General features: G+C 40.9%; 1 protein-coding gene across 1 annotated transcript in view; it reads left to right on the forward strand.

Annotated features, from left to right (window-relative positions):
* The window catches only part of AKT3 (AKT serine/threonine kinase 3), a 236,777-nt gene that overhangs the window by 156,480 nt on the left and 65,651 nt on the right, over positions 1-14,646 (forward strand). The window contains exon 6 of the mRNA XM_040967991.1: positions 8,612-8,743. Coding sequence (XP_040823925.1) covers positions 8,612-8,743 — 132 coding nt within the window. The remainder of the gene's footprint in view (positions 1-8,611; positions 8,744-14,646) is intronic.

Genomic DNA, 14,646 nt, shown 5'->3' on the forward strand with positions numbered 1-14,646 from the left:
CCTACACCTACCTTGGCTGTTGTGAACAGCAACAGGTGCTGGAGCTTCACCCTGTCTGGCACACCCCATCCCCTAGCTCCCAGACCAGGCAGGCTCCCAGCCACAGATGTTGCACATGTTGGTGGTTGCTACGATCCAGCCTGGCAAACCCATCTCCCACTCTGGCCTTTGCTGTTGGATGCTGCAGCCTAGCCTGGCCTGGCTTGCTCCCAGTCCCAACTCTCACTGGAGTCTAGCTTAACCCAACTATACCCTATCCCTGGGTGCTATACCCTATCCATGCCAGCCTATCCCAATCCCTGTTTCTTTTTTTTTGTTTGTTTGTTTGTTTTGTTTGTGTGTGTGTGTTGACTTTATCTGTTCTGTTTTAATATATCTATTATTTTATGATACAGTTCTATAGGTTCTTGAATTTCCCTTCCCCTTGTCCAGTTCCCTCCCTCTACCCGATTTACCCTATTTCAATACAATAATATAGTCTTTCCTAAACAGTCAGAAGTCCATCATTCTACTTCAAATGCATCCTGACATTGTAGGTTTGGACGGTGTCAGTGAGTTCAGCATCCCTAGCCTAGCTTAGCATGGCCCGCACCACATCCTGGCTCCCATACTTGCCAATGTATTTTGGTTTGGCCTGGCCTTGCCCAGTCCGCCCCCTATGGAGCCAACCCACACACCTGTGGAAAAGTGAAACAGCCCAGCATGGCCTGACCAACACCCAGCCTTGACTCACTTGCTCACCAGTAGAAGTCATGGCCCACCAGGGGAGTTCCCCAAGTTCCCGCCTGAGGCCCACTCCCAGACCCAGATCTCACACATGCCCAGATGCAAGGCCCTTACCTGGCAGTCTACACCATACCCCCAGCCCCGTCACAGTGTTGGATTCTTTGTGTGTTGGTGGATGTTGGTGCCCTGCCAGCTTCACACTCAATTCTTGGGTGTGTCTGTGGGTGCTTCAGCCTGGAGCAGCCTGACCTATTCCCAATCCCAGTACCCATTAGTGTTGATGGGTTCCATGGTCATACCTAGCTCAGCCCGTCAGCACTGCCAGCCCCAAGCAAACCAGCTGGTATGGCAGTCCCACAGGTGTGAGCCCACAAATCCCCCACAAAATCTGCTCCCAGACCCAGTTCTCTCATCAGCTGGTTAATGTCATGGCCCAGCCTAACATGATCCACCCCAACACTCACTGGTGGGTCCTGTGGTTGAACCCTGCCAGACAGGCTCCCCAGCCATGGCTTTTGTGTGCTTTTGTTAAATGGTGGTTGATACAACAAGCTCAGCTCATGTCTCCCACGTACATGGTGTATTGGCTTGGCCACAAAAGGTCCTCCAGTTTCTCTTGTCTAAACCACTCAGTCTCAGCCCCCTCATTTACCTGCAAGTGCAGTAGCCAGGTTGATGGAAGTCCCCCAGAAGTCACTCCACACCTGTCAAGTTCTCCCTCAGCAGTCCTCCCTTCCCACACTTTTCCAGATACACTTCCCTGAGCAATCCACAGCCCCCCATGCAGGGTCCTGTGACAGTATGCTATGCAATCCAGGACCCTGCCTGCCTACCCACCCAAGGTCCACACATGGGTCTTTAGTCCCTGTTTGTTGGCTTGCCTATGTCTGCCCCCAACATATCTTTAATAATAACAACAAAAACGAAATAGAATAGGCAATTATGCAGGCACACTGGTATAGTTAACACAAATTTGGCACTAACTAGGTCCAGGGTGTCTGTCAGCTGTTAGCTGCTTTTCTCCCAGCAGTGTAACACTTGTCTAGTTACAATGCGAGTGAGTTGGTTTTTTAAGCCAGTGGGCATTGCAGGTTCTGAAAGTAGGGCAGAAGTGGCTCTTGTGTTCTTGCTGCGTGGCACCCTTGGCTTCCCTAAAGGCAGCAGGAGTGTGAGCTCTCTGGCAGCGAGAGCATTGGTTGTAATCACTGCCTCTGAGCCAATGAGGGAAACAGACTCCCCCCTCAGTACTCCTGAAAAATAAGGACTAATTTCTATGTTTATGAGTTATAAATTATATTTTCCCTTGCCATGGAAAATTGAAAAACTACTTCCTAATAATTATTAACTCAAAGAAAGGTTTTGGAAAGAAATAAGCATGCCGTTTATCATTTTAGAATGTATTTGCTATATTAGGTTGCAAATTCATTTTGAGGTGGGAATACACAAATTCTCACCAATTATCCATGAAATTTGTAGTTAGCACAGTGATTAAGAATTCTTTTGAGTCAGTCTGCCTAAATTTAAATCCTCCCTCATCAACATTCAAAACATGAACTTGTTGAAGCTTACAATTAATTATTCTTCATGTGAATTTTATGTCTGAATGTAATAGTTTATGCTTGATGTTGGGCAAGTGCCTAACCTTCCTGTTGTCTTTAAAGGCCTGAGTCCGCTATGAATTGAATCTGTTTTTGCTTTTAAGTCAATTTCTCTTACATTGTTAGTTAAGAAGAAAACTAACATTTAGCTAGCCTTACCCACCACTTGGAAATAAAAAAAAAGTATGTGCACAATAATTAATTTAAAGTTTAAGTATGTTTTGAAATTTAAATTCAGGTCCCAACCAACTCCATCTTTATTGTCTATCCTGTGCTTTAATTCTGCGGAATACCTACCATTCTGCTTGACAGATAGATAAACTCTTGTTACAGGATTAAAATGGGGAGTTTTTAATATTTTTACTTGAAGTACTCTCATGGGTAGATACCTTTTGTAAATGAATATGTAGGTTTGCTAGAAGAAGGTTGAATGATGTGAGTCAGGTTTGAGTTTGAAAGATGCAAAAGTAGAAATATATAGGAGCTGGTTATTATATTGGGAGCAATTATGTCTTTCTATAGTGACTAGTGCAAATGATTTTTTTTTAATTTTTTTTGAATTTTTGAAAATTTTTTATTGGAAAGTCAGATGTACAGAGAGGAGGAGGAGAGACAGAGACAAAGATCTTCTGTTCAGTTATTCACTCCCCAAGTGACCGCAACAGCTGGAGCTGAACCAATCCAAAGCCAGGAGCCAGGAACTTCTTCTAGGTCTTCCATGTGGGTGCAGGGTCCCAAGGCTCTGGGCCGTCCTCAACTGCTTTCCCATGCCACAAGCAGGGAGCTGGATGGGAAGTGGGGTTGCAGGGATTAGAACCGGCGCCCATATGGGATCCCGGGGTGTTCAAGGCGAGGACTTTAGTTGCTAGGCCATGCCGCCAGGCCCTAGTGTGAATGATCTTAAAATTCATCCCCATTACTAATTATCGCTTACAACCTTTTATTGTATGCTTTTTTTGGCTAGCCTCTAATGGAAACTTTTTCTTTCAAAGATTCATTTATTGCCTCAAAAGCGAATTAGAGAGAGAGGAAGAGACAGAAAAATCTCCCATCCAGTGAATGGTTCACTCCCCAGGTGTCCCCAAAGGCTGTAGCTAGGCCGATCCAAACGCAGGAGCTTCATCTAGGTCTCACATGTGGCTGCAGGGGCGCAAGTGTTTGGGCCATCCCCCACTGCCCTCTCAAGTGCATTAACAGAGGGGAAGATCAGAAGTTGTTCAGTTGAGACTTAGACCAATGCTCATGTGAGCTGCCAAGCCACTGTGACAGTGCTACTCTCTATGCCACAATGCCGGCCCCCGTCATTATCTAATTCTGTAACAGTCCCAGATCCTCAGTTCAGAAGAGGTAAAATATTAGTGCCACTTTGATAAGGTAAATATGTGTAGAATTATTCCCTTTATGTGGATGAGTTCTTCTGAGAGGAGCTGTGCAAGTTCAGATTGGTTTTATTTATTTGTTTGTTTGTTTTAAAGATTTATTTATTTATTGGAAAATTAGATACACAGAGAGGAGGAGAGACAGAAAGGAAGATCTTCCGTCCGATGATTCACTCCCCAAGTGAGCACAATGGCTGATGCTATGCTGATCCGAAGCCAGGATCCAGAAACTCCTTCTGGGTCTCCCACATGGGTGCAGGGTCCCAAAGCTTCGTGCCATCCTGGACTGCTTTCCCAGGCCACAAGCAGGGAACTGGATGGGAAGTGGAGCTGCTGGGATTAGAAGCGATGCCCATATGGGATCCCAGTGCATTCAAGACGAGTACTTAGCTGCTAGTCCATGCTGCCGGGCCCCAGATTGTTTTAGCTATGGACTATAACTCACATGTTCTGAAGCAAAAATATTCTCATAAATTATAGGTTAATTATAGGTTACATTTTCCTCTTTGTTCGCTTTTGAAAAATGAGTAACAGGATTCAGAGAATAGCTGCTAACTCTGGTGGCTGTGCTGAGTGGCCTTGACTGGTGTCTGGCGTGGAACCACAGGCAGGTAGTAACTTCTGTTAGTCATAGTATATTGTCACAGAGTCTGCTTGGTCAGATAAAAACTGTCTTGGAGAGGTAAGGATACAGGTTGGAAGACAAAAGACTTCACATATGGATCTAAGTGAATTAAAAGATGATGTTGCAAAAGAATTTGATTAGGAGATTCCAAAGTGCTTAATCTTGGTTACGGAGCTGGTCTGTTGATTTTCTCTGGTTTGAGAAGGGACTGAGTATAAAGAATGAAAAGCAAAATGAGAATAGAAGTTTTGCCAAACTTTTACTGTTTAGTGAAGGTTTTTTGAAATCATCTGAGTGAGTCCTGTTTTTGAAATTTTATTGCTTAATGCCTTCCTACAGTAACTTGGTTTGGTTAGCACCAAAACAGAGAAATGGTAGGGTAGCCAAATAGCTTGCTCTGCCTGGGTCTGCCCACTGAGGAGGTGTAATCAGTGCTGAAGAAGGGGATAACCCTGTCAGGCCCTGCTCTCTTGTGAGAAAGACTAACAGGGGAAGCATGCAGAAAGATTCAGGAGACTGCTTCTCCGTTTTAACCTACTTGGTTTTGCTCTTACATTGCAGATATATCTGGAACCTGGCTTTTTGGAGCAAATAACTATTATATCCGTGCTATTTTCTAAGAGGTTCTTTTGTTACCAGTTAAATATTAATTTGAAAAATTCAATTTGTTGACTAGACAGTCTTTTTTTCCCTTAATTCTAGTGTGTGTGAGGGATATTAATTCGTTTATCCAGCATTTGTTTAGTATGCATGTGTCTCTTAAACTGGAAGAACTATATTAACATGCAAAGAAGAAAGTATAAGTATGTAAAATATTACTCTGATTCTCAGTGTTGGAATTTGGAAGATTAATTTTGCTAAAAGGGTTCCATGCTCTCAATTTTTAAAAGAATATTATTTCAGATCATTTAATATCTTCTTTAATCATTTAATATTATCCGAAAGAGGAAAACATTTTGTAATAGTTTACATTTCGTTTGTCAAGGCTAGATAATTACTATATATACCACTCCAAACATAAGCATTTGGTATCAAGATATTGTCTCAATTTTCTGAAGCTTTGTCAGAATAAATAATGAGATTTGCTTCTGGTTGCATCGCATAGGAAGCTTTTTAACTGCTATTAATTTCTACGTTCATTCCGCTTATTTTTTTTAAGCTGACAATCATAATGACAGAAGCTGTGAAATTGAGAGATACATCTGTCATACTTTTTGTTTTAACTTTATTGTTTCTAAGAATTGTAATCCTTAAGGAATATAGTATTTAATAATGTTCTATTGCTTTTCATTTTAAAATGTCATAAAGCAGTTTAAAAATTATTTTTAATTTTTCCCCAATAATTTAATTTTATTTTCTGTGATATTTGATGATAGGACAAAGTGAATGCTGTTTTCCAGGGCTGTTAGATGAAAAATGGGTCAAGTATTGTCCCAATGAAACAGAGCAGCAAAATGACATTATGGCCTTGTTGTGACAGTAGTCTCACAGTAATTTACTGCCATGGAACCAGTGACTTCAAATATAATATAAAATAAGAAGAGTGTTTCTTAGGATTCTGTGATTTGGCTGGGCAATTCTTTTGTTTTCATGTGGTTTGCCTAAGAAGCTGTCTTCAGTTGACACCTGGCCTGTGCAGACAATTCAGGAAAATGTTTTTCTTGTGTGGGATCTTAGTGCTGTCTGTTGACTTCTCCACATGGCCTGTCTCATTGCCGCAGGGTAATCTGGGTAAGCTTTTTAGTTTCCACTAGGTGGAAAATACAAGTTGCTATATGGCTACATGTGCAACTGGTTTACTATTGTTTTAGTCATAGTCTTATGTTCAGAGCAGGACACAAGGCTAGCCTAAGAAGAGGGAAATTTGATTCCATCTCTTCATGAGAAAATGGTGTGTGCTTACAGAGGGAAGGGATTATGGACTGGGCAATTCTTTTGTTTTCATATGGTTTCCTATCTTTGGAGACTGCCTAGTGCAAATAACTTTATGCTTATTTCATATTCCTTGTGTTTTTCTTTTTAAATCAGTGAAATTAAGTTTACTTAATATTACCTGTTTTTTGTTCAAATGGGACTAACTTCATTACTGTATTCCATATCTGTACAGCCTCATGCTTGATTTTTTTTTGTTGAATTGGTAAAGGCACGGTTGTGTTCCCAGCTCTCTTTTGTGCTTATCTTTTTCTTGGGAGTAGTGCAATTATTGAGTAGATAAGGCATTATAATTTATTACATGGTGAATATAATCAAAAGTTCAATGGCAAATAATGTAGAAAACGAACACAGGCACTCATTTTTAACATTATGGAATTCTCATGTGTGTCCCTGAAGAGTATTGGCCAGTAGTTTCCTTGGGATGTCTGTCTAGTTTGGGTATCGAGATGCTGCTGGCCTCAGGGACCAGCTTGGGAATTGTTTATTCATTGTAGTTTTTAGGAAGAGTAGCTTGAAATTTTGAAGGGATTTGTTCATTTCATCTCAGCTGTCCTTGAGATAACATAAAAGTAGGTGTTTAGAGTATGTTATGTTCCCTCCCCTCCCCTCCCCTCCCCTCCCCTCCCCTCCCCTCCCCTCCCCCTCCCCTCCCCTCCCCTCCCCTCCCCTCCCCTCCCTTCTTCATAAGACTTCATTGATTTTTACTTTGATCTTTATCTTTTCTGCCTTTTTTGTCGTGCCCACGTTTCTTATCGTCCGGCGATAAGAGGCAGACGCGAGTGAAGTCTTCTGCGGTAATCTTTATTGCCCGCACCAAGATGAGGAGGGAAAGGCCCTGACCCAGGCAGGCTGTCTGCTCTTATGTGCTGACTGGCCTCGTCTCCGCCGATGATAGGTCGGCGGCATGATTACGCAGGGTCCTGGGCGACTGGATTCGTCAGTCCCAGTGTTCATGCTCCGGGCACGCCTCAGCTCACTGTGCATGCGCTAGGCGCCTGCGCAGTACCGCGAAAGCTACGTAACTCTCCATTAGGAACCAAGGTGTGGCTTTTCCGGCCGGCGCCATTTTGGGTACGGCATGTGGCCAGTACATGCAGATGCGGCTGGCAACACTTTTTCTTCTAATCATTTTGAATTGAATTTAGTTTTTGTCTTATTTCTTAAATTGGAGGCACAAGTTACTTATTAAAATGTTTTTCACATTTGATTTAGATGGGTGATAAAGAAGAATCATTGAAAAGGCAAAGAAAATTCTCAGTCACTTCTGATTATGTAATGATACTCAAATACTTAATTTGTTACTTGCAAACCTCCAAACTGAATTTAAATTTAGTGGCTAAATCCTTACCTTGTACATGCTGCGATCCCATATGGCTGTTAGTTTGTGTCCTGGCTGCTCCATTTTCCATCCAGTTCCCTGCTTATGGCCTGAAAAAGCAGTAGAGGATGGCCCAAAGCCTTTGGGACCCTGCACCCACATGGGAGACCTGGAAGAAGCCTTTGTTCTTAGTTTTGGATCAGCTCAGCTCTGGCCATTAACAGTAATAAAGGAATTTCAAAATGAGACCATTGGACAGTAGTGAAAAGCTGGGTGTTGGAGGAACTTCACTGGAATTTCAAAATTATGAAAGTTTGTGGAAGAGTGTTACAGATAGCATGGAGCAGGAAGTATATTTAGAGAGGCCTGGAAGAGCAAGTAACTGCTCTGCTTATGAAAATCCTGGGCATTTCCCTTAGTGATGAGAAATAAAAAGAGAAACCGGACAGTCAGGGACACTAAGAGCTCCCTGCCCTCCCATTTTGAATTGTACTGGTTGCTTTCTCAGAATCTACATTTGCTCTCTGTCTTAGATTTATTTTCTCTGAACCCCAAGGTTGTACTCAACATTTTTATAAAGAAAACTCAATTTTTCTTAGGTTTTAGCCACCTTTTAGAGTACATTCTGAGATAGTTCCTTTAAAGTACTGCTTACTTAGACATATTTAGATGTGTTTGTGTGGGACATTTGTAGTTATCAGGTTGTCTGCAGGCAGGGCATTATTAAATCCTTGAATACCTGACTTGTTGAAAATAAGTGATGATGATTTTCTTTTCTCCCTCTGCCTGTGCCTTTTCATTTAGCTGGTAAGTTGGTTTGGCGTGTTGTCGGTTCAGAAAGCATTTTCTAAATTATCTGAAAACCGCTTAGACTATTTTTGGTGTACTGAGTGCTGATGAATTGTCCGGTGCCACACAGGTTCTTTTTATTTGATAGAATTAGTTTTTGAATGAGTATTACAAATCTGTATTTAAATATGTGCAGTAGAATGTGTCAAATATTTCATATTTTTTAATTTGTATTTTTCAGACAATGAATGATTTTGACTATTTGAAACTACTAGGTAAAGGCACTTTTGGAAAAGTCATTTTGGTTCGAGAGAAGGCAAGTGGGAAATATTATGCTATGAAGATTCTGAAGAAAGAAGTCATTATTGCAAAAGTAAGTGGCTAATAGAGTGAATTGTAATTTGTCACATTACTTCCCAGCTTTTTACATTTACATATGTAAAGTATAGAAATTCCTCTAAAAACCAAAATATTGACTATAGGGTTCTACAGTAGTTGACCATGCTTTTTATTTTATTCAGTTCAATAAATGACTTACTGTGGTGTTATAGTGTTATGTTGTATAACTGCCTTAACTTTAAGTGACTTGCAACCTTATTTTCTTTAACTGTAGTGCATTGTTCCATACACTTTGTAAAACTGTGATTCCCTTGTCCTTGTACATCTGTCTAATCTCAGTTCCTTCACAAGTCCGTGTCTCCTGTTAGAATATTGACTTTGAAGTTTTGCAGTCCTGGGTTCTTAGCCCACCTAAACACCTCCTTGTGATGGTGTATTTCTGTGTGTCTTAGTGTTTCAAGGGATGGGAAACTTGTGGCAGTCTCTGGGCGGAAGGCCAGCGCAACAGGTGTCCTATAGAGTGCTGGACAGCTCATCAGAGCCTTGGTGTTTTCATTTGTAAAGCTGACAGAGTGAAACCTACCAGGCAGAAGTGTTAGGAGGATCAGTGTCTGTAGAGGATTTTAGTGTGGTACTGACACTGGTCATTGAACTCATGTGTTGAGGGAAGTAGTACAGTGTGGTAGGCTTCCTGCCTACTAACTGACCCTATTCAGCAGTTTATGCCTTTGTTTTCTGCTCATCTGCAAAATGAGGACAATAATACTATTAAGCAACTTTAATAAATTAACATACTACTAAATGGAAATATATTATTATGATAGCTATTTGCCATTAATATTGCCACCTACGCCTTCTTGAGTTTTTGTAAATTATCAGTTCTGTTCTGTTTTTTCTTTTATATATAATTGAGGTAAGTGGCCTCACTTGTAGCTTGTTTGATTTCTGTTTTTTAGGACTTGATAATATCCTGTTTGATGGTCTTAACTCACTATTTGTATCTTTCTGAGTGTGCAAAATTGTGTAAATTTCATAAACAATAGACTGGTTTGACTAATCTAGTTCCTTGCTACTTTGTACAGTAAATCCGTCAGTGTCTTGAAAAGATTGTAACGTTTTTTACCTTAGTGAAATGATGATCAGTATAAGGTTTTGGAGTATGACAATTTGAATCCTGTGATGTCACACAGATGTACTTGATTCTCTGAACAATAGGATGTGGTAAGACTTGTATTGTCAGTCAGAGAATCTCACCTGAGCTTAGCCTCCTGACTATTTAATGACGGGAAGTCATGGAGGTAAGCTACCCTTGCATGATTGCCCTGGTATAGCAGTACACATGACCACTAGAACAGAATTAATTCATCCTGTTAAGAGTAAGCCATCTAGTCAGACTGGATGCACTGTGTGGTCCACGATCTTCAAACAGAATGCTCTTATCAGGCATAATGTTCTATGAAATCAGATCATACTTCCTAGAAACTAGCCAAAGGCCAGTTCTCAATACTGGCTGCGGCAGGCCCTGGGAGACAGTGCTAAAGGACCTGGGGATTGTGCCCTGCCACCCAGGTGGAAGACCTGGATTGAGCTTGCAGTTTCTGGTTTCTGCCCAGCCCAGCCCTCATTGTGGTGGGCATTGGGGGAGTAAATAAACAATCACTCGTTTGTCTGTCTCTGTCTAGGTCTTGGTCTCATCTTTTTACTCCTAAAGTAAGATTTAAAAACAAACAACAACAAAACCAAAGTTGGTAACTGGAGGACTGCCATTGTGGTGTTGCAGGTAAAGCAACAATGACCGCATCCCAGATGACTGCTCCTCTTCCAATGCAGGTCCCTCTTCATGGCCTGGGAAAAGCACCAGAAGATATCTTAAGTGTTTGGGCCTCTACTGTCTGTGAGAGGCCTGGATGAAGCTCCTGGCTTTGACTTGGCCCAGTATAATTATATAGGGAATGAACTAACAGATGGAGATTTCTCTGTCTCTCCCTGTTTCTAACTTTGGCTTTCAAATAAATAAAGAAATCATATATTTAAAAAAAAAAAAACGAGTTGGGAGCCCAGCTCGATAGCCTAGTGGCTAAATCCTGACCTTGCACATGCTTGGATTCCAAATGGGTGCCAATTTGTCTCTTGGCTGCTCTACTTCCCTTTCAGCTCCCTGCTTGTGGCTTGGGAAAACAGTAGAGGATGGCCCAAGGCCTTGGGACCCTGCCCTTTGGCTCCTGTCTTCAGATTGGCTCAACTCTGGGCATTGCGCCCACTTGGGGAGTGAATCAGCGGATGGAAGATCTTTCTGTTTCCACTTCTCTCTGTAAAATCTGCCTTTCCTAATAAAAAATTAACAAATTTTAAAAAAAAGTTGGTATCTGGGCCAGTGTTGAAGTTTTAGAAGAGCTGTTAGACCCCAGATTCAGAGCTTGATACCTATGATACACCTACTTTCGGCTTGTTGAGACAGTAAAACAGAAAGTAATAATGATCAGTGGTGGTTATTGTGGTGTAATTGATGGTACGTGGATGAGAGTGACATAATTCTGCCCTCTTACTCCCTTTTCGCTTACCTGCTCCTACTCCTCTAGATCTGTTTTTGCTCTGGATAGTTGAAGGAACTTTTTGGATATGTTTTAATTTCAACTTGCTTCTCATGGTCACAATAGACTTGTGATCAGAATGGAGAAGATGGGGGCTGGTGCAGTGGCTCAGTGGCTTACCCTCCTGCAAGTACTAGCATCCCATACGGGTGCTGGGTTTTTTTCCCCTGGCTGCCTCACTCCAATCCAGCTTCACATTTGAGGCATGGGCATGCAGCGGAGGATGGCCCAAGACCTTTGGACTTATACCCATGTGAGAAACCCAAGGGAGGCTTCTGGCTTCACATTGGCTCCTTCTGGCCATTGCAGCCATCTGGAGAATAGATCAGCACATGAAAGATGTTAATCTCTTTGCATAGTGGAGGGTGAGTGAGAAAATTGAAGAAGATTGAGAAAACATGTAAGAAGGACTATTCTACCTCCTCTCTCAAGGAATGAAATTCCATTTTTCTTGAAGCTTCTTTCTTTGAAAGAAATTTGATTTGTTAATTCCTTATTTAGTATTTTTTTGATCAAGAATCTGTATTTCAAATGCTATTGTGGGAAATCATTAGACTTCTATACTTTTATGCTTTGTGAGTCAGCATTTTACTGTGTTACCTAAAATACCCAAGAAGAGCAATTCCACTTATGGTGGAAACTTCACAAGCTTGGGCTGCCCTTGGGGTCTGACACATGTGGCTAGCAGTGGTGGAACAACTGTCCCATGCTGAGGCAGGAAGCAGAGAAAGACATGGGAAGCAAGCTTACCATAGGTGAACAGCCCTTTTCTGGGTATACCTTCCCAGGGCCTGCCTTCTAGTGTCCATAATTGTATCCAGGCTTCACCCTAATCCAGCAACCTTAGTGGTAGCCCATTAATTGTTGCAAGGTTTTGCCATTCAAATATCTCCATGCGTTTGTGTCCACCCAAGCATTTTTACAGCTCTTCCTTTTATAGTTATGATCAACAAATGGCTTTTTAAAAAAACGTCACATTGTTTAAGCCACTAAATTTTAGCACTGTTATTTTTAACTTTTTGTTTTGACATGTTGCTTTTAACTGCAATTAAAAATTATTGGCATCTGTGTTTACTTTTTAGCTTGTGCATACCTTCAAAGCAGAGCTAATTAGTATGTGTAGTACAGTACCATTAAACTTGCATTAATGGGAAAATTATAATGTGATTAAGATGTAAAATATGGTAGAAAATACATTTTAATATTTGTGAGATATGTATGTGCTATTACTTTCATTTCCGTTCTTAAAGAAATAGTGTCTGAACTTTTATATTCGTGAATTTTTACTTGGTTGATTTGCTAGGATTAGGCAGATTTCAGAATTTATTGATTTTCCCATGAAAATTATCCAATGATTAGAAAAATAACTTTTTAAAGCAAAATAGTAGGAAATACAGAAATATTTTCTAAATTCTAATGCTTTTTTTCTGGTTCCAGAGGTGTTTCAGGCTTACTTTTCCTTAGCTTCTCCCTAATTTTCTGACTCAAATAGTTTAACATTGAGGTATAAATGGTACCTTCTCTGTGAATCTCCTTCTTGCTTCCTACAAAGACAAGTCTTTTAATCCACTCTTGTATTGGTGGCATGTGTAGCTTTTGGGAAGTGTTACTGTTAAGTTTGTATCAGAATATTTCAAAGCTATTCCTGTGTTTAACTCCCAATGCTGTAGTCCATGCCATTGTCTCATTTCTCTTGGAGAACTTTAATAATTTTTTTAAGTGATCCTTCCAATCTTTACCTGTTCTCAGAGAAGCATGAGAAACCTTTTCAGAGCATAAATCGTGTTTCTTCCCCCTACCTGCTCCCACACCATCAAATTACCCACCATCCACTCCTCCAAGAGCAATGGTTTTCCTTCAGCACACCACCTACAATAGTATGTTTCCTCTTTTTTCCCTTAATATCATTGCCACAATTAGTTATTACTTGTTAATTTGAATATTTCTTTACTAGTCTATGAACTCTGTGAATAATGGAAACCAATCTTTTTTTTTATCAAACCAACCTTGGAAGGAGTTAGGAACAGAGGTGGTGTGTTTCAGCAGTCTCTTTAATGCAGTATTACCTTGAGCTGTGGATATTCAACTTCTCCAGGAAGTTGAAGAAAGTATTTCCTAATTTGTCTTTGTTGTTCAGATGAGACATATGTAAAAAAGTGGGGAAATTGGGCCCAGTGCCATAGCATAGCAGCTAAAGTCCTTGCCTTGCCACCAATGACTATATCCCAACTGTCAAGGAGATCACAGGGAATTGGAATGCCTTCATAGGCCCAGAATGCAAGAGAATCCCATCTCCCACATGAGATAGAAGCAGCCCAGATCCTTTCTCACGGGATTGAATGTCATAGGAACAACAGCCAGGAGCCCTGAGCAGTCCTAGAAACAGGAACAGCAAACTTCCTTCAGGACTTGGGAGAGGAGCTTTCTCTGGTCCTTACTTAGTTTCAACTTTGGGTCTCCACCCTCTCTTGCAGTGACCATCAGGGTCGCCTTGGAGCCCCCAAAATTAGATCAGATAAACAGAGACCAATAAGGAAAGCTTAGAACAGATAAGAAAAAGTCAGTTTGGACTCCCGTATACCTTCTAGGTAGGACACAAAGATCAGTTACTCCTCACTAAGGTATTGAAGATTTCTCTGCACACACACCCCACCTAAAACTGTTCTGCTCCTCAATTGTTAAAAAAAATGGCTTGTTAGAGTTATAAGCCTGTTTGGACCGTCCTAAAATTTGCGAAGTTCAGTAAAAATCAAACTTCAATACTATAAGCTGCTAAATATAAAAATGAAAATAGACACAAAACAGCTGAATAGCACCCTATAATCAATTTTAGGTTTATAGCAGCCGGTTGTATATAAACTGAAATTAAGATGTCAAGGAACTAGTTATAGGGTGTGGTTAAAAACTTGCATTTTCTAACATATTGGTCATTCAATACCATATTAATTAACTTCTAGATGTAGTTGATTTCCATGTTTCTTCCTGTTTTTGATGATGTGTAGTGGCTTTTCATTGGAGGGGATGATATTCTGCCAGCTCTGCTTTCAGACCAAAGATGGTCTCCCAATGAAACTGTTGAGTTTATCTGGACAATAAGATGCTGCACTCTCCGCATGGTCCCTGCCCACAGTGAAGGAATCTTGACTGGTTATGAACTTACTACTGTAACAATATGGAGGAATTCAATATGAGCGAAGGGTTGGGGGAATCCGAGAGCCTATGAAACTGTCATAAAATGAAACAAAAAATAATAATAAAAAATAAAGTCCTCACGTTGAAAGCTTCAGCATCCCATATGCGCACCAGTTTTAATCCCAGGAGCCTCGCTTCATATGCAGCTCCCTGC

This window comes from Ochotona curzoniae, unplaced genomic scaffold (assembly GCF_017591425.1).
Source record: "Ochotona curzoniae isolate NIBS_2020 unplaced genomic scaffold, NIBS_Ocur_1.0 scaffold_4683, whole genome shotgun sequence".
Taxonomy (NCBI): domain Eukaryota; kingdom Metazoa; phylum Chordata; class Mammalia; order Lagomorpha; family Ochotonidae; genus Ochotona; species Ochotona curzoniae.